Source organism: Heloderma suspectum, chromosome 2 (genome assembly GCF_057233095.1).
Source record: "Heloderma suspectum isolate Gila_16-S chromosome 2, 16-S_ref, whole genome shotgun sequence".
Taxonomy (NCBI): domain Eukaryota; kingdom Metazoa; phylum Chordata; class Lepidosauria; order Squamata; family Helodermatidae; genus Heloderma; species Heloderma suspectum.
In genome coordinates, this window is record NC_139459.1 from 138,846,784 (window position 1) to 138,867,228 (window position 20,445).

The 20,445-nt window shown below is 43.2% G+C and overlaps 1 protein-coding gene across 3 annotated transcripts in view; it reads left to right on the forward strand.

Moving 5' to 3' along the window:
- The first annotated feature begins 1,916 nt into the window (after window positions 1–1,916).
- NCBP1 (nuclear cap binding protein subunit 1) overlaps window positions 1,917–20,445 on the forward strand; it is a 38,020-nt gene continuing 19,491 nt past the window's right edge. The window contains exons 1-9 of one of the 3 annotated variants that reach the window (XM_084834970.1): window positions 1,917–2,782; window positions 6,148–6,236; window positions 8,220–8,320; window positions 9,631–9,787; window positions 10,479–10,586; window positions 12,852–12,973; window positions 14,094–14,163; window positions 16,288–16,503; window positions 20,188–20,285. In XM_084834970.1, the coding sequence (XP_084691096.1) occupies window positions 2,719–2,782; window positions 6,148–6,236; window positions 8,220–8,320; window positions 9,631–9,787; window positions 10,479–10,586; window positions 12,852–12,973; window positions 14,094–14,163; window positions 16,288–16,503; window positions 20,188–20,285 (1,025 nt within the window). In that variant the 5' untranslated portion in view covers window positions 1,917–2,718. Of the gene's footprint in view, window positions 2,783–6,147; window positions 6,237–8,219; window positions 8,350–9,630; window positions 9,788–10,478; window positions 10,587–12,851; window positions 12,974–14,093; window positions 14,164–16,287; window positions 16,504–20,187; window positions 20,286–20,445 lie in introns of all 3 variants that reach the window. The other 2 variants (XM_084834972.1, XM_084834971.1) reach the window with 2 other exon arrangements.

The window sequence follows — 20,445 nt, forward strand, 5'->3', positions numbered from 1 at the left end:
TGCTGAATTAAAGGCACAATCCTATGCATGGTTAGACAGAAAAAGTCCTACAACTCCCAGCATGGCTGGCTGAGGAATGCTGAGGGTTGTAGGCCTTTTTTCTGTCTAAACATGCATAGGATTGTGCCCTAAGAGTCTGGTTTCACTGCATCAAGGGTATGGTATATCCTGATTCTGCAATCCATACTAGGTTTACAGAATCCAACTCAGGTGGCCTACTTTCTATTAAATGTCAATACAATGGGACTGATGTATAGGAGAAAATGGATAACGCTTTCAAGAAATTAACCAGTTTAGGCATTTCAGAGAAAGCACACCTATCTGCTCCAAACAAAGATGTTAAGAAATGTTTAAGCTGATTGTGGGACCATCACTAATAGGCAACATATATTTTGTCAGTAAATCCTTAGGGGTTGTAACATGTCTGCAAGAGTGTGAAAATGCCTTTTGTCAAGCTAGAGTGGATTTTTGTGCAAGGGCGTTTCCAGGTGGATAGTTCCTAGCAGTATTAACGAAAAGACATTGTGCAGCTGTTCCATCTTTTCCTCCTTAAGACTTTTTGCAGAAAGAAAAAAGGCAGAAGTGGTGGGAAAACATGGGAGGGTTATAGATAAAAGGCAACATTGTCTGAAGCCTCCCCACCCCTCACCCCAGTAAAATTCTGTGGATAAATCAAGGGATTGCACAATAAAAGCTAGATCTGGAAGCACCCTAAAATAACTGATCTCATTTCTGGAACTGAACACAAAAAAATACCCTGGTTCCTTAATTCTAAGTGTATGATCTCCCTTCCCCCTATTTTGGTCTTGACTCCAAATTTTTTGGGTTCAAATAAAAATGTAGATCCTTCAAGCTTGAATTCTGCCCATCCCCAAATACTCCATAACAACAATAAAAATTAACAGCAGTCTGCACATTGTAATCTTCAGGTGAAGTACAATGTGTCTGACAAGAAAATGAAAATATGGCTTGTTTAAACAAACACAAATATTACTGAAAGACAAAAGCAACAAAAATATGAATTCAACGGACTTCTGAGTATATATGCATAGGAATGCATTGTTAAACTCATAGAGCTCATTAGTCCCATTGATTTCAATAAACAAGGCTTAAGTACGTGTTTACAGTAACAACTGTAAACACACTTACTAGGCAGTAAATCCAACTGAATCCAGTGAGCTTACTTCTTAATAAGCATGTTTTAAGATTTCGTGCAACTCTTCTGATCTTAGTGGGACATGCAGACTGATCCAAAGCATTTTTACTCAGAAACAAGTCCCACTGCGTTAAATAGGGCTTACTCCCAAATAAGTGTGCACAGGATTACAGCCCTAAAAGTACTTCACTTTGTCGGAATCATGGCCAGTGCCGTTCACAGGATTTTTCTATTTCAGCGCGGCCCGCGTTTTTCTAAAACAAACTCAACTCATTATGTATTTCTGTGCAAATTACAGTATTACAATAGCTATAGAATATATTATAATATAAACAAACCACATGGTTAATTATACTGTTTTAATCATCATCTCACACAGGAACCGATTGATAGTGGTGGGAAACCCCACTGCATCTGTTCTTCTCCCCTTTACATCTTTCCACTCCAATTTCCCCTCTGTAAAACAAGGAAACATCTCAGAGCGACTTGAGGAGGGAAAAGAAGCAAAAGGATTCCGAAGGAGCGCCTCTTAGGGAAGCCCCTCCTTGGCCTTCGGGATACCGGACGGCAGCCCCGTAGCCAGCGCCACTTCCCGAGGACAGGGACAGAGAGCGGGTTTGTTCGCGCCCAAGAAGGTTATCAATTTGTAGACTCTCCCTTACTCTCATTTTGTCCCGGAAGAGCTTCTGCTTGCGTCCCCTCTCTTCCATAGAGATCAGGTTTCAGCTACAGTGGGTGGCCGCCGGAAAAAGCGGCAAGCGGACCGGAAGGGAGGGACGGAGGGGGCGCGCGGGCGGGCGGGCGCGTGCGTGGCTGGCCAGGCTCCTCAGTGGGCGGCTGCAGCGTCGGAGGCCTGCGGCGTGAGCGCGAGTGTCGGTTGCTTCCCTCACGGGGTGGGCGCGCGGGAGCCCCTTCGGCTCCGGCCGGCGCGCGCCTTGACAGGCCCTTTCCGCGCGCCGCTCTCCCGTCGGCCCTCCCTGCGCCCCGGCAGTGCCTCGGAGGCCATCCGCGGAGCGGGAGCCCAGCCATGTCGCGCAGGCGGCACAGCGACGAGAACGATGGTGAGCGGGAGACGGGGAAGGGGCGGCGGCGGGGAAGGGGGAGGCGGGCCGCCGCCGCCGCCGCCACCACCACCTACGCCTCCCTCTACCCCATAACCGTCGGTCGTGGCCCACGCGGAGAAGAACTGCCCCCCCCCCTTCTCGTACCCAGTGGTGAATGCAAGGGATGCATGAGTGATAGCGGCAACGCGCGTCTTACTGTACGATGCGAGCACGTATAGGCATCTGCCGTAGACCGAGTCAAACCAGTGGGCCACCGAGCCCAGTATTGTCTGTTCTGATTGGCAGCAGCTCGGCTGTGTCTGAGGATGGTTCTGCCTCCCTGCAGCTAGGGTGGAGTAGCTGTATGAGTTTGTTCCAGCAAAAACAACCAAGGGTCTTGTGGCACTTTAAAGACGAGCACATGTATTCTTCTGGCATAAGCTTTCGTGGACCCTGGCGCATGAAGTGTGAACCTCAAATTGGCAGATCTGTATACTTCTAATTAGACATGCCCGTGCGATGATTGAACCTGGAATGTTCTGCATGCAAAGCACTTCTCTGTGCCCCCCAGTATATGTCTCAGGTAAACCACAAATATGCTTGGGTGACATCCTATGTTGCACAAATGTTCCCTCCCTGCTATAGTGTTCCACACTGCATCCTCCCCGAAATCTGCTCTGACAGTCACCTAGCCCTCTGGAGTAGATTGTGGTGGGGAGCTGCACTGGGGGGATCTGTTCTACTGACAGATGCTTTTCTGTTGGCAGATACTATTGGATACAGTGCTGTGTATTTCAATATCTCACGTATAGGTGCCAAGTACCTTAATTTTGCAGACTTTTAAAAACTATGCAGAGTTACAAGGCAAATCTATTTTCTTGCAACTTCTCCACAGTCTGAGAAGACTAGAAATGCACCCTTGTGTATTTATGTTGCTATAGTTGGATGCTGTGCTACTTGGTTGTCTTATAAATATATCAACAGTAGGTGCATGCTGTACAGTATACAACATGAACAACTATGTTCACTACAAACTGCTATATATAATTCTCTCTACACAAAATGAGGAAAGGAGCTGCTAGTACACAATGGGTAAAATCCAACATATGTCCTGCTTGGAGTAGACCCATTGAAATGAATGTGACATGTTAGTAATAGTTAATATAAGTCCCATTCATTTCAGTGGGTCTACTCTAAGAAGGACTTATATTGGATTTCCCAATAGACAGTGGGCTGGTTCAGTCATAACACTAAACGATAGTTTAGCATTATGAAAAAGAGCCTAGGCAAGCTTCAGGTTCATGCACTCCCCACCCTTCTCAGGTGCAACCGCAAGGAGTTCAGGAGTACTCACTTCCATTTTAGATTAACAGCTTGTCATGCTGTTCAAAGCGGTTTGATGAAGTGGTTAATCTTAATTATGGTTAGTGGAAATGAACCAACTTCAAACAATAGTTTATGAAGCTGGCTTTTTTCCTAACCATATTTAAGGCTAAGCAGTTTAGAGTTCAGATGTAACACTAAACTATGGTTGAAGCTTCTCATCTCTTCCTCACAGTCATCGGGGGTGGGGGGCTTAACCAAGGCTTACTGCAACTCATCCTCAATTCTAAAGCATGGTTTAGCCACTGGGCAAGTACCAAACAAACCAGGTAATATGCTTATTTGATACCCCCAAGTCCTCTTCCTTAGAATCATAGAATAGTAGGGTTGGAAGGGGCCTACAAGGCCATCGAGTCCAACCCCCTGCTCAATGCAGGAATCCAAGTTCCTTAAAGCAGGGAGATTCATTCCTGGTTGCAGGTTCTAGGTCTGATTTGACCAGTACCAAGTAAAAGAGAAGACCTCTATACCAGTTGTCTATGGTTGCTTGTTCTGTGCAAAGGACAGTTTAAGGTAAGAGTTCTGTTGAAGTTATTGAACTGCTGTAAAGCTTTCTCTGTCAACCAGTTTAGCAGGGATAAAATCAGTGCTCCTTGAGGGAGCTCCTAGAGGGCTACAAATGTAATAAGCAGCCTACAATTCCACTCTGACCAGTTCCTGTGGCATTATAACAGCTTTGCTGTTCTTGGCATAGAGGTAGTACAGGTCTCAGAACAGTTTGAGACACAAGTGAAATGCTGAAGGTTGTCACCTTACATTGATGTGGTAGTTTCAGCATCCCATCCTGTGTGGTTTATGTGTAGCAAGTGAAAGTTGTTCTCTTAGGGCCCCATGTATTATGTCTGAAATCCTAGAATCTGGAAGCGTGGTTTTCAAACTGTATCATGGACGCAGCTGTTCACAGTTTATTTGACAAGAAGATTAATTAGGTCAGACAAGCTGTCCAACAGACAGATTGTCCATTGCTGATCTTCCCCTGTAGTGCAGAGCTGCTGGCAGTGTTGGGCCCACTCAGTTTGCTTGGAGGCGGTGGTAGGCTTACCCTACCACAGGCTTTACCCAGTGCCCAGCACAAGTTAGGGCTTTACCCTAGAAAGTTCCCCAGAATCCTTTGATCACCATAGAATTCTTGTATATATAACTATGAGGAAGTGATTTCTAGAGGGTAATTTGGGCTATGCTGCTCTAGAGGACTTTTTCAAATATAGGGCAATTCTTGTGGTGGCAAGTATTTCCTTTTTGTAGATTCAGAATTTGTAAGCAATGGTTGATGTAAAGATACTATATTTCTCTAACCTGTCAGCTCCCCTTTGATATTAAAGAGACATTTTGTTACTGTTAATTTTATATCAGTGCATTAGGTTAATGCCACTTGCAGTGTTAGGTCACTAGGTCTGGGGAGAACCTATGTTCCATGCCTGGGTTTTCATAGCAGATCATAGTCCTTTTGAATACTGCTATGAGTTTATTATAACTTTTATCTAAATTATTTATATACTGCTTGATATCATAAGATCTCTATGCAGTTTTGAGTAGTTTAACAGTGTTTTTGACAGCTAACAATTCCATTTCTGATTGGCAGTGCACAGTGATTGGCTACATCAATTTTAATTTTGCATGCCTTGTTTAGCTGCTTGAACTTTGGTAATGATGGGTTTATTACTCTCTTTTTCCGAGTACTTTCACATGCAGTGAGCTCTTCAAAGTCAGCCCAGTAGTTTTTGTCTTTCACTTTCAGCATAGTTCACTCCATCAGCTTGGCTGGGACTGCCATTTGGCTTCTCTCAGAATTCCTTCACATGATAATCATTTATGTAAATGGCTGAAGAATTTATGCCTAAATTTGCTTGTTTTATTCTGTCACCATCCCTTTTTCTTTTGGATTGTGTCTGTTAGATTGTAAGGGGGCAGAGGGTGTTTTTAATACTTGTACAGTGCCTAGAAAACTTCAGGTGCTTTATTAATAATGGCTTGAATCCTTAATACCATCAGGAGCATCCTGTGAGTTGGGTTCTGCTCACAGGACACTCCTACCAGTGGAAAGGGGTGTGTGTGTGTGACCTTTTGCCAATTCCCTCGTCCCAATGCAACACCCCCCCCCCCAAAAAAAATCTATTCCAGAGGGTTGAGAGATCCTCTGGAACAATGGGGAGGGCACTGCAGGAGGAGGGGAATCAGTAAAAGACTCCTGCCCACCTTCTGCCAGTGGGTTCTCCCAACAAGATTAATAGTTGGCTTACTTTGTCTCTTTGATTTATATAAAGCAGTTTTGCCCTGTAGTGGAGTTTACAGATCAATCAAAAGCAAGACAGTCCTTGCCTTCTGGCTTACAATCTAAAATATCAGCCCTTCTAACAAAATCGTAGGACTCTTTCAGTGTGATATCATAAAAGATGATATGCTTGGATGAGTTGCTGAAATGATGTGCAAATATACAAGTACAACACTTTAGAACTGGTTTGCCACTGTGTCTTAAACAACATCCGAATCCTTGTCGGGGCTTTTGTCCCGGAGCACAGAAAATAGTGTGGGATGAGTTATTTCTACTTTGTTTCATTGAAATAGGAGGGCAGCCGCACAAGAGAAGGAGAACATCGGAGCCATCTGAAATTGAAGAGCGGCTGGAATCCTTAATATGCAGAGTGGGAGAAAAGGTATGAGGAACTAGCAGCTTCTACTCAGACTTCTGGTTAATGTGTGATATAGAGCTGGTTTGCATGTAACAATAAGCTAGAATTCTTCAGAATTGTGGCTTATCAGGAATGAATAAGCATGCTAGTCCATGCTGCCCAGTTGCTCCCGTTTGACTCCTCTGACTGTGATTTGTTTAGCATTGCATCCAAACCAGGCTTGTTGCTCTACTAATAAGACAAAATCTGAAGCCAGGGTTTGTTCTTGGGTTGTGTGGAGTAATGATGGATTGCTGAGCCTGGTGTGCCAAAATGGGCATGTAAGGTTTTGGCAAGTAAGAAAATACCCCACTAGTTTTGTTAATACTGTCTTCACATTTTAAGAACAATTGGCTGATTCTCCTTGTAATGTCTTTGGGGAATTAAAGATGTCTTATTAGCAGCTGGAAGTTGTGCTTGAACAGAGAAGAAAATTAGAGATAAAACAGCCTCTAGACAGTGGAAAGAAGAATGCCATGAGGATCATTGCGCCACAAACTTTTAAACTGATGAAAATGAAAATAGTATCTAGTTGTTGGATAAACTAATGGTAAATGTGTGTGTCTCTATTATGAAAAAACCAAAGAGACAAACAGTATTGGAATAGCAACTATAATCCCACTGCTGTTTTAATGAGTGTGTCCGTTTTTATGCTAATTGTATTTTGTGTGTACACTGAAACATTTTTGTAACCTGTCCTGAGATCCCTTTTGAGGAAGGGTCATGTACACATTCCCTAAATAAATAAAATAAAACAGAACTACAAAGTCCTTTTTAGAAGTGTGTAATTGAAATTACAGTTACAAAGCTACATTTTTATCCACTAATATATGTAAGACTTTTGCTACACACAGGAACTTGAGTGGCTTTAGAGATATATAACATTGATTGATAGTGTTACCATTAAGTGAATATTACGTCATTAATTCCACTAAATTTCAAGGTGCATGGTACTCATCTGTGTTATGTCATATTAATTGCCTTACTGTTCCCTTAATTTAGAGAATTGTCACCATTTTTTGGCTTTGAAAATGTTCTACTCCTAATGTGCCTAGCCATTAGGTTGAGTAAGGGCAAGTGCAAATACTATGGTTAAGTGAATGGGCTTTTCCCTTGCCCAAGAATTCTACCACCACCCTTTTCTCCCTGTAGATCTTAACCAAAATTAAGTTTCCCATTAGCATCAACATTAACCATGATTATTGGTAACCAGGGTATCCTCTTCACCAGTATTTGCTAACTAGCTTCACACCTTGATTTCAAATCCCAATTTAGAGGAAACCCCAGTTAGCATTAATCATAATCAATATTGCTGCTGTGTGGTATTTAGATATGGTTAAGTGCTGGTGGGGTTGGAATTTGTGCAAGAATGGGGACGGAGTACCTAATCTTGTGGCCCGCTCTTAATCTCATCAGCCCTCTGATCACTTAACCATGTTTCATTCTGCACTGAACATAAGAGGGAAATGCAGACAAGCTGTCTTCTAGATGTTGGGGCTAAATGTGGAACTTGCTGTGTTCTTTCAGTAAGGCTGCCTGCATTTTATTGTTCACTTACTCCAGTTACTAGAAATTGTGAAATTTGAAACATGTCTTTTAAAACCAGATTCCAAACTGATTGAGGGTGCTTACAGATGAGGTTTTTATTATGCAATTGTCCTGTCTCATTCATGGACTTTTGCAGGTCCGGATGATATCATCTTCCATTTCTAGCACTCCCATGTTTTCCCACTGTTGCTTCTGTCTTTTTCTTACCACAGAAAATCTTTTAAGGAGGAAAAGCGGAATAGCCGTGCAGTGTCTTTTAATTGGTAGCACTAGGAGCCCTCCATCTGAATGCACCCTTCTGTCTCTAATCCAATTTTCTTCTCATCCACTAATAATCAACCGTATTCAAGGGACTATCAAGATACACCTTGATAGTATCTCATAACAAGATCATGAATTTCTAATGTTTTACCCCCTCAGAGTACTTCTTCTTTGGAGAGTAACTTGGAAGGCCTGGCTGGGGTCCTGGAAGCAGATCTACCAAACTACAAAAGCAAGATACTTAGAATCCTTTGTACAGTGTATGTATGCAAAAGATGTATGGATCCAGGTGATAATGTGTAACCTACACTAAGCTTTCATAAGTTTTTCGAAAGGCTACATGTTATGTGTGTGTGTTCTTTCTATTTAAGGGATTTTCTTTCTAAGACACTGAAATTGGGAAAGAAATTTAGCAAATTGTGTAGCATGAATACTTCATTCAACAAGTTTACTTGGAAATAAGTTATGCTGGCATCATTGACAAGTATTTCTGGGTAAACGCACTTAAGAATAGCAGTCAGAAATGGGGAAAGAGGGCCTGAGTTTTTATTAAAATTTCACCATGCACGCTCTTCCCTAATCTTCTTTGATAGTTTCCTAGGGATGTGGGGTATGTGGATCAGCAGCGTGATTGCACTTCTCTTGGTGAAAAAAGGGGGAGACGAGCTCCAGCATTCACGAAAATACGAAAAAAATTTTTTATTCTCGATGTGTCTGGGAAGGTTTCCTTCCTTTGTCAGGAGCTGTTTGTTTTCTTACTGAAACCTTACTCATCTGCTGCTCTCAGTTGTTTTCACCACTGAGAGCAGTAGATGTGATCTACAGCATGTACAAGCACTCAGAAGCAAGGACGCTTGTTCACTCCAGAGTAAGGAAACAAACAGCTTCCAGTAGCTCCTGACAAAGGAAGGAAACCTTCTGAAACGTGTCGAGCGTAATAAATATTTTTTTCGTGAGCACCAGAGCTCATCTCCCCCTTTTTTCACCATTATTTACAGTGCTCTTTCCCTCTTCACCTCCTCCTGGCATTTCTCTTGGGCCACACAATTGCATTTAGTGTGGATGCTTTCTGGAGTGTTATTGCTAATCATTCTTCATATTCTTCAGTGCATAGTTGGCCTATTTACTGCATCAGTGAACTGAGACATGATTCACAATTCCAGGGTACTGGGAGATATTCCTGAGAGCGCTAGAAAGGATCACAACTTTGCCTCAGTTATGGCTTGTATTTCTTTTCAACCAGTGCCATGCTTTGCAAGAAGCTGAACTGCTACCTTATTCTAGAGCTAAACTAATGGACTCACACACCCACTCTCTTACAGTGGAGGATGTTGCATATTTATATAGAGTTTATTCTAATTTTCTAATGGGAGTTTCAGAAATAACAGTTGGATACAGACAGAGCTGATCCTAACTTTACTTTTTGTACTATGATACAGTTGCTTGAGTTCAAATACATGTGCATCCCATCCCATGGCTTGAATTTGCCATGTATAAGGGTGGTAACACAGTGGTTGTGATTTGAGTTAACATCTGATACTACTTTCTCTTTCCTTACTGAAAAAAATAGTGCACGTTTGTTACCAGAAAAGCTGACCGTTTACACAACTCTAGTTGGCTTGCTGAATGCCAGAAACTACAATTTTGGTGGAGAGTTTGTAGAAGCCATGATACGTCAGCTCAAAGAATGCTTGAAAGTCAACATGTATAATGAAGCTGTGTATTTAGTAAGTTGCTTTCACATCTTATAATCCTTACTTAGTTTGCTTTGCTTTCCAGTGAGTTTGAAGGCCTCACATTTCATCTTGCAAGGTGTATTGTGGAAAACTAAATTTCATACGATCCTTTTATGCTGCCATCCAAACTTTTTGTACTGGCCTGTTTCCTGTAATTTTACTGTAGCACCCTATAACATCAGTGGTATGCTATGTTTTGTGATTTAGTGCTGGTGTAAGGTCACATCCTAAGTATTCTGATGGCAAATCAAGTCTCCAGCAGATATATTTTCATTCACTATGTCTCTTTAATGATTTGCATGGAGAGTAGTGCCTGTTCTCTATCTTACAGCAATGCTGCTGTCTTTATACCATATAAATTTACCTTTTCAGTTGTGGATTGGATTCTGGGCTTGCAGCTCTGGTAAGATTAGGCCTTGGGCTTGTGTGCTTCCTCTCTTGCTCCATCACCAGGGATAGGAGGTACTGAACCTGGGAGAGCCTGTGATTATTTGAACTCGGTAGGTCACTGATCTTGTGAGAGATCTTGCTGCTGTTTATCCATGCTGTGCAGAAGGGAGGACATGAAAAGCAAATGGCCCCAAACAAGTTCCCAAACAAGCTCCCAATCCCAGCCCAAGTAGAAATCAAGTCGGCACGATAGTTTTTCCTTAAACCCTGGATTTTTTCCTCTTTCTCCCAGGTCCGTTTCCTGTCTGATCTTGTGAATTGTCATGTAATAGCTGCACCTTCAATGGTAGCCATGTTTGAGAATTTTGTTGCTGTGACTCAGGAGGAAGATGTACCTCAGGTAAGCAAAGAGATTTTTTTCCTTCAGCAATAGCTTGCTATTGAGATACCTATTCCCCCCAAGAGGGAGTACGCAGCATAATCATAAATGTTTCATCAGAATTCAAGAAGAACATAGAACCTTGGGACTGCATGTCAAGCACTCGGACAATCCTATTATTTAGATTCTAAGTTTTAGAAGGCTAGGACACACGGAATATTTCTGGTGGGCCAAGGACCCATGCCCCGTATCCAAAATACTCTGCTGGTACCATTGCCAGAGAAGCTGCTCATCAGTATCCTTCTTTACCTCTGGAGATGGCAGTTAAGAGACAAATGGCACCAGGTGCTGGATTTGGCTAAGGCACCACTAGTTGCTGATCTCTAGACTAGGATAGATTTGCCCAAACTTGCTGGCATCCATGCAGCACTGTGGTATGTGACTAAGTTGAGTTGCAAAATCTCTTGAGAAATTCTGTGAAAGCTCAGGAAAAGTTATAGTTGAGTTTATTCTGACTATGATGGACATACCGAACTTGACAAAGCAGGAATTAATAGCAATGGTCATTTCGTACATACTAAATCTTTTAAGAAGAATGACCCTATACAATAGGCCTGCAGTCTTAAAACTGCATGGCCCTTCATAGAATCCTTCCCACCGGTGGTTTTTCTTCTTGTGGCAGGAAGGAAAGCAATTAATGGCAGAAATCAAAGTCTTCTAGGGAAAAGTGGAACCAGGACTTCTAGACAGTGCTAAGTTGGAGAAATAACTAATTTGATAATAAGCTAGACATTATGAAAGACCTGTTACTGAGAACCTTACAAAAATACATCTGGTAGTCTGCTTTATGCAGAAGTGGGAATGAGGTTTTTATCAGTTTTTTGTCAAGGGTAACAAACCTTTAATTAAACATCAAACTTCTTTACTTAATAGATTACCAAAAGTATCTTGCTAGATGTGCAAGTGACAGCTGAGACAGTTTGATTTAGGAACATAGGAAACTAACTTAAAACAGGTCAGACTGTTGGTTCATCTAGTTTGGTGTTGTCTGCAGCAGCGGTGGGGAACCTCGAACCCGCAGACTGAATTGACATGCGGAGATTCCCAAACTGGCTCACAGAGGAGCATGCCAACCCTGCCCTCTCCCAGGCCCTGCCTCAACCCCGATGTCATCCCCACAAAGTTTTACATTTCTCTGTGGCTCTCTCTGCACAGAGAAAGGGACTGAGATGGTGTTTGGAGTTCCTTCAAGCGCCAGCTGAGTGCCTTCCCTTTGTACGCCTCTCCATTCAGGATGGCAAGCAGTGCAAGAAGGAAGTAGACAACTCTGCTGCTGCTTGGAGGAGTGGCTGTTCTGAGTACTGTCTGAGACCTGCTGAGCTCTGCCCCGATTGGGGTGGCGCTTAAAGGAGGAGCCCTACTTTGCAAGTGCTTGGAGGAGCAGCTACTCCAAGTGCTGGCTGAGTCAGGCACCTCCTTTGCATGCAGTCCTGAGCAGGGTGGTGGGCAGTGCATGAAAGGAAGGGGTTTGGCTAGTGATTTGATGATTGGCTCCTCCAAGTGCCATCTGAATCTGCCCTGATTGATCCCACAGATGAAGGAGGCACCTGAGGCTCCCAGCACTTAAAGGAAACACTTGAGGTAGTCTAGCCTCTGAAACAAGAAAGGTTCCCTATCCCTGATTTATGGACTCTACACTGATTGGCAGCAGCTCTCTGGGGTTTCAGACAGGAATCTTTCCCATACCTACCTGGAAATGTCAGGGATTGAACTTCCAACTTCTTGGAGGCAAAACACGTGCACTGCTTGCGAGCTATGCCTTTCTCTTCCCTGACTGATTTTCTCTACATTGGCATGGATCTAGAGTTCCCATGAGCAGAGCACTGTTCATGGGGCAGTCCTGTTGGAGGGGGGGGGGGAAGGCAGTTTCCATCAATTCATCCTTCCCCTCTGCCCCCGAAAAGCTGCACCCCAGAGGATTGGGGAACCCTTGAATAGTGTGGAAAGTGGCATAGGGTACTGCAGAGGGAAGGGGGCATTGGCAAATATCACCTCCTCCCCTTTTGTGCGGCTGCAGCCTCTGCAAGATCTTCGTCCCTTCTGCAAATTAAAGCTGAACTGTTGTATCAAAGTACTGTTAGACATCTTAATATCGTATGTAGGTTTTCACATTGGATTCAAACTATTTGATCTGACTTTTCCAATATTGTTTTGTAGTAAGAAATCTGAAACACTTTCTCTTGCTTACTTTTATGCAGCTGCACATTATCATTTTGTTTGCCACAGGTGCGGTGTGACTGGTATGTGTATGCATTTCTGTCATCCTTACCTTGGGTGGGGAAGGAGCTATATGAGAAGAAGGATGCTGAAATGGACCGCATCTTGTCCAGTGTTGAAAACTATCTGAAGTAAGAGAACAAGTGAAAGTCAACTTTGCTTCATTAGGTGTTAGTTGACTAGGAAAAACTCTTTTCTGGTAATCTAAAGTTGTAGAAGTTATTGTTCTTAATTGTCAAACACAGAGATAAAATAGACTCCTCTGTGAGCTGAGTTACCATTGTTTATTGTTAGTAGCAGAAGCATTTGATTTCACAACTCAGGAGGTGGCCTTGGAGGCACATGCTCCTTCCTCCCCTCCTTCTGTGGCTTGAATCCCCTCTATTCTCTTGTTTGCCTTAACTGTGGTGTTGTGATGCTTCTGCACCAGCACTGGCTAATACTAACCAGGATCCTTCATAAACCAGAGTGAAACCATGAGGTTGATTCCAGAGGAGCTCCCTTTTCCTAGAACCAACCCATAGTTTGAAGTTCATTGTGAGGGATCCTGATTGCTGTTAAGTGCACATGTAATAAACAACTCTGGTTAAGGCGAACGGAGAGGTGCATCCCCAAGACTGACTTCTGATTTGCAAACTATGGTTTGCAAGGAACTGGTGTTAAGACTATGGGCTAGTGCGGGCTGTTTTGCAAACCAAAATGTTTCCGTTATAGGGTGGAAAACTAGAGTCACAATCTAGCAATTTCTCCTGTGCAAGTCCCATTGAAATGGGAGCTACATAAAAGTACTATCAATGTACTTTTTTCAATGCACAGGTCCTATTCATTTCAATAGGGCTTGTGCAGAAGAATATCCTACTGGAGTGTGCCCTAGAACTTTATTATATTTGGTTTTGAGTTGGGCTGGAGACTTCATGATTGACATTTAATAAAAAAATAGTCTGTGTTCTGGGAGTCTCAACCTTTGACACCATGCTTTTCTAAAAAGAGAAATGTCTCCTGTGTGGCAACACTGAACACATGCAGATAGCTCCATAAATCCATGCAAAACGCTTGAGTTGGGAATTAGGTCACAGAAGGTGCATGCCTACTCTAGGAGCAAGCCACATCTTTTTTTAGGGAGACACCCCACCATTTTAAGAATTACTTGCTTGTTTGAATAACTTTGATATTTCCCCTAATGGTATTTCAGAGCTGAAGTGCTGGTCAAATATCAGTAGTACTTAGAATGTTTGTGTTCTCTTATGTCAGACGGCGTCAGAAGATTCATGTGCCCATGTTGCAAGTTTGGTCTGCTGATAAACCACATCCACAAGAAGAGGTAAATAAAGTTTGGGTTTCTGAATCCATGTCACCACATACATCAGGACCATTTTGTACTAACGCCTAATATTTGTTAGAGCTGCTATGGGAAATATTGAAGAAATTATTAATTCTCACCCCATGGAGTTGCCACTCTTCTTCCAATGAGAAAGATCTTGCCAGTTGCTCTCCTCTTTCTGAATGTAAAGATAAGATAAGTTCACTAAATTTCAGTATTTATTTATTTAGTACATTTCTAATCTACTCAATAACCAATGTTCTCTGAGCGGATTCAGTAACCAAGATAATATTTCTCACATTCTTTGTTTCTTCCCCTTCCCCCCGAAATTGTTTCAAAGCATATTTAACTCATTGATCTATTTAAATAGTACAGCGGCTTCCAAGTGATGGTTTCGATACCGTCGACCATGGTATCCTTCTGGATAGGTTGTCTGGGTTGGGAGTTGGAGGCACTGCACTACAGTGGTTCCGCTCCTACTTGGATGGCCGATTCCAGAAGGTGGTGCTGGGGGATTATTGCTCTGTGCCATGGCAATAGTGCCATGGGGTTCCACAGGGCTCTATTCTATCCCCCATGCTGTTTAACATCTACATGAAACCGCTGGGGGAGGTTATCCGGAGGTGTGGGCTGAGGTGCCATCAATATGCGGATGACACCCAGCTCTACCTCTCTTTCTCATCAAAACCAGGTGAGGCAGTGGCTGTTCTGAACCAGTGCCTGGGCACGGTAATGGACTGGATGAGGGCTAATAAACTGAAACTCAATCCAGACAAGACGGAGGTACTGTTAGTGGGTGGTTCGTCTGCCCGGCTAGGTGATATTCAACCTGTTCTGGAGGGGGTTGCACTCCCCCTAAAGGATCAGGTTCGTAGTTTGGGGGTGCTCTTGGATCCAGAACTGTCACTTGAGGCACAGGTGAACTCAGTGGCACGGAGCACTTTTTATCAGCTTAGGCTGGTATACCAACTACGCCCTTATCTGGACAGAGATAGCCTAGCTACAGTTATCCATGCTCTGATAACTTCTCGTCTGGATTACTGCAATGCGTTATATGTGGGGCTGCCTTTGAAAACGGTCCGGAAACTTCAGCTGGTCCGAAATAGGGCAGCAAGATTGTTAACAGGGACTGGCCTGCGAGCTCATATTACGCCAGTACTTTTCCAGCTGCACTGGCTGCCAGTCCATTTCCGGGCCCGATTCAAAGTGCTGGTGTTAACATTCAAAGCCCTTAACGGCTTGGGGCCAGGTTACCTGAAGGATCGCCTCCTCCCATATGTGCCTGCCCGGACCTTAAGATCATCATCATCAGCCCTTCTCCGTGAGCCCCTGCCAAAGGAAGTGAGGCGGGTGGCTACTAGGAGGAGGGCTTTTTCTGTTGTGGCACCCCGGCTCTGGAATGAGCTCCCTAGTGAGGTTCGCCTGGCACCTACATTGTACTCCTTTCGGCGCCAGGTGAAGACCTTTTTATTTTCCCAGGCATTTTAGCTTTCTAAATTTTTATCTTTGCTGTTTTAAATCTGTATTTTAAACTCCTGTACTGCTGCTAGGTTTTATTGTGGTTGTATTGTTATATTGTGGTTTTAATGTTCTATATATTTTAAATTGTTTTATTGTGTGTTGTTTGGTTTTAGTTTTTGTGAACCGCCCAGAGAGCTTCGGCTATTGGGCGGTATAGAAATGAAATAAATAAATAAATAAATAAAATTTCAGATGTCCATTTGGTCACTAAGCTGTTAACAACGGGCAGGATCCAAAGCTCTGCACTACCACGTCTGAGGGTCTGGGCATGACAAGTGGCTTTTTAGTGGCTTCTTTCAGCTGTAGACCACTGTGCCACTTCACAGTCTGCTTTTGAAAGTTGTCTTTGTTTCAGACATGACTGGCCATGTAGCATTGGCAGCTGCGTTTGAGAAACCCAAGCCACAAATGTGTGGCTCTTTAGATTCTAGCTGAGGGCTGAAGTACTTACTGGCACAGTGTTTTGGGGGTAGGGGAGGTTCACTTCCCAGTGAGATAATGGAGTGGATGTGTGACTTCCAATGGAACATACCTGTTTAGTTGCAGGGTGGGGTCTTCAGCATGAAAAAATTGGAAATGACTCTTGGGTACTTTATTTTTCAGTACTTAGATTGCCTTTGGGCTCAGGTTCAGAAGCTGAAAAAGGATCGCTGGCAAGAAAGGCACATCCCAAGGCCATACCTTGCATTTGACAATGTGCTCTGTGAAGCACTGCAGCACAACCTGCCTCCTTTTACTCCACCGCCTCACACTGAAGATTCAAGTTACCCAATGCCAAGAGTTATCTTCAGAATGTTTGACTACACCGATGATCCTGAGGTAACTGATGTGTAAGAGTGAAGTGTGCTTTCAGTTTAAATCAGGGGAAAATATCAGTATTTGGTGGATTCCAAATATTGACTTCTCTCTTGTCTGTAACCTGAGTTTTGTGGGTCTTGTTGTTGTTGTTCAGTCGTTCAGTCGTGTCCGACTCTTCGTGACCCCATGGACCATGGCACGCCAGGCCTTCCTGTCCTGCGCTCTCTCCCGGAGCATGCTCAAGTTCATATTCATTTTATCGGTGATGCTATCTAGCCATCTCATCCTCTGCCGTCCCCTTCTCCTTTGGCCTTCAGTCTTTCCCAGCATCAGGGTCTTTTCCAGAGAGTTTTCTCTTCACATTAAGTGGCCAAAATATTGGAGCTTCAGCTTCAGTATCTGTCCTTCCAATGAGCACTCAGGATTGATTTCCTTTAGGATGGGCTGATTTGACCTCCTTGCAGTCCAGGGGACTCGTAAGTCTTCTCCAGCACCACAGTTCGAAAGCATCAATTCTTCGGCGCTCAGCCTTCCTTATAGTCCAGCTCTCACAGCCATACATTACTACTGGGAAAACCATAGCTTTGATTAGACGGACCTTTGTTGGCAAGGTGATGTCTCTGGTTCTTACTATGCTATCTAGGTTTGCCATAGCTTTCCTCCCAAGGAGCAAGCGTCTTTTAATTTCATGGCTACAGTCACCGTCTGTGGTGATCTTGGAGCCCAAGAAAATAAAATCTGTCACAGCTTCCATTTCTTCCCCTTCTATACAGGAAGTGATGGAGCCAGATGCCATGATCTTAGTTTTTTTAATGTTGAGTTTCAAACCAGCTTTTGCACTCTCCTCTTTCACCCTCAACAAGAGGCTCTTTAGATCCTCTTCGCTTTCTGCCATTAGGGTGGTATCATCTGCATATCAGAGGTTGTTGATAATTCTCCCGGCAATCTTAATTCCGACCTGTGATTCATCCAACCCGGCGTTTCTCATGACGTACTCTGCATATAAGTTAATTAAGCAGGGTGACAATATGCAGCCTTGTCGTACTCCTTTCCCAATTTTGAACCACTCGGTTGTTCCATGTCTGGTTCTTACCGTTGCTTCTTGACCCTTGTACAGGTTTCTCAGGAGACAGGTAAGGTGGTCTGGTACTCCCATCTCTTTCAGAATTTGCCACAGTTTGTTGTGATCCACACAATCAAAGGCTTTAGCGTAGTCAATGAAGCAGAATAGACGTTTTTCTGGAATTCTCTTGCTTTCTCCATGATCCAGCGAATGTTGGCGATTTGATCTCTAGTTCCTCTGCCTCTTCGAAACCCAGCTTGTACTTCCGGTAGTTCTCGGTTCGCATACTGCTGAAGCCTAGCTTGTAGGGTTTTGAGCATCACCTTGCTGGCATGTGAAATGAGCGCAATTGTGCGGTAGTTTGAACACTCTTTGGCGTTGCCCTTCTTTGGAATTGGAATGTAAACTGACCTTTTCCAGTCTTGTGGCCACTGTTGAGTGTTCCAAATTTGTTGGCGTATTGAGTGCAGCACTTTAATAGCATCATCTTTTAGGATTTTAAATAGCTCAGCTGGAATACTGTCATCTCCGCTAGCTTTGTTGTTTCTAATGCTTCCTAAGGCCCACTTGACTTCACTCTCGAGGATGTCTGGCTCAAGTTCAATGACCACACTATCATGGCTATCAGGGACATTCAGATCTTTCCTGTATAGTTCTTCTGTGTATTCTTTCCACCTCTTCTTAATCTCATCTGCTTCCGTTAGGTCCCTGCCTTCTTTGTCCTTTATCATGCCCGTCTTTGCACAAAACGTTCCATTGAGATCTCCGATTTTCTTGAAGAGATCTCTAGTCTTTCCCATTCTGTTGTTTTCCTTCTTTGCACTATTCATTTAAGAAGGCCTTCTTGTCTCTCCTTGCTATTCTCTGGAACTCTGCATTCAGTTGGATATATCTTCCCCTTTCTCCCTTGCTTTTCGCTTCCCTTCTTTCGTGAGCTACTTGTAAAGCCTCATCAGACAGCCACTTTGCTTTCTTGTATTTCTTTTTCTTTGGGATGGTTTGAGTTGCTGCCTCCTGAACAATGTTACGGACCTCCGTCCATAGTTCCTCAGGCACTCTGTCTATCAGGTCTAATCCCTGAAATCTATTCCTCACCTCCACTGTATATTCCTCAGGGATATGATTTAGGTCATACCTGAATGGTTTAGTGGTTTTCCCTACGTTCTTCAATTTAAGCCGAAATTTTGCAACAAGAAGCTCATGATCTGAGCCACAGTCAGCTCCAGGTCTTGTTTTTACTGACTGTATAGAGCTTCTCCATCTTTGGCTGCAAAGGACATAATCAATCTGATTTCGATATTGACCATCTGGTGATGTCCATGTGTAGAGTCGTCTCTTGTGCTGTTGGAAAAGAGTGTTTGCTATGATCAGCATGTTCTCTTGAGAAAACTATTAGCTTTTGTCCTGCTTCATTTTGTACACAAAGGCCACGCTTGCCTGTTATCCTGGTGATTTCTTGATTCCTACTTTAGCATTCCAATCCCCTATGATGAAGAGGACGTCTTTGTTTGGTGTTAGTTCTAGAAGGTGTTGTAGGTCCTCATAGAACCGATCAACCTCAGCTTCTTCGGCATCAGTGGTTGGGGCATAGACTTGAATTACTGTGATGTTGAATGGTTTGCCTTGGATTCATACTGAGATCATTCTATCGTTTTTGAGATTGTACCCCAGTATTGCTTTTCCCACCCTTTTGTTGACTATGAGTGCTACTCCATTTCTTCTAAGGGATTCTTGCCCACAGTAGTAGATATGATGGTCACCTGAATTAAATTCGCCCATGCCTGTCCATTTTAGTTCGCTGATTCCCAAGATGTCGATGTTCAATCTTGCCATCTCATGTTTGACCACCTCCAGCTTACCTTGATTCATTGATCTTACATTCCAGGTTCCTCAACAATATTGTTCTTTACAGCATCGGATTTTCTTTTCACCACCAGACACATCCACAGCTGAGTGTCCTTTCGGCTTTGGCCCAGCCGCTTCACTCTTTCTGGCGCTACTTGGAAATACCCTTTGCTCTTCCCTAGTAGTATATTGGACACCTTCCGACCTGAGGGGCTCATCTTCCGGCGTCATCTCTTTTAGCCTTGTGATATGTTCCATGGGGTTTTCTTGGCAAGAATACTGGAGTGTGTTGCCATTTCCTTCTCCAGTGGACCACATTTTGTCAGAACTCTCCGCCATGACCTGTGGGTCTTACTTGGTCTAAACTGGCTGAAATCCAAAGAGCTGCTTAGGCTTACGATAGTTCAGTGACTTTTTTCTTTGCATCTTCCCTCCACCCATGCATATGAACTGCTTTTTGAGATTCCTGTCCTTTTTGTTTCAATAACAGTTTTCATATGATGTAGGAGGCTGCTTCTCAAAGGAAAAAGTACCCCTAAAGTCTCCTTGTGCTCATCGAACTAGTTTCACACTTGTTTGGATCCTGGCCTGTTTTTAACAGCAGTAAAACTCACTGTGGGGCAAATATTTTCCACCATGTTGCAAATGTTTGTTGGAAATGTTAACCCACATGAAGAATAATTTCTATTGTATGTAATGTCAGTCATGTGACCAAACTTTGCCATTTAGTTTCATTTATTAAAATGTACTTTTAAGCTGTACCACTGTTGTCTTTTGTCCCTTAATTCCTTCATTAGGGACCTGTTATGCCTGGCAGCCATTCTGCTGAGAGATTTGTGATAGAAGAAAATCTTCACTGCATCATCAAATCACACTGGAAGGAGAGAAAGACATGGTAAGAAGTCTTTGCCATACAGAGCTTACATTAGGAGATCAAAAGGTCTCTGTTTTCTACTTGCATGGTCTTATTATTTCCTAAGTAGTTTGTCCATGATCTAAAGAGCGTTATGTGCACATGGGGTAAGAATACTTGCAGTAGCTAGAGACAAGCCACT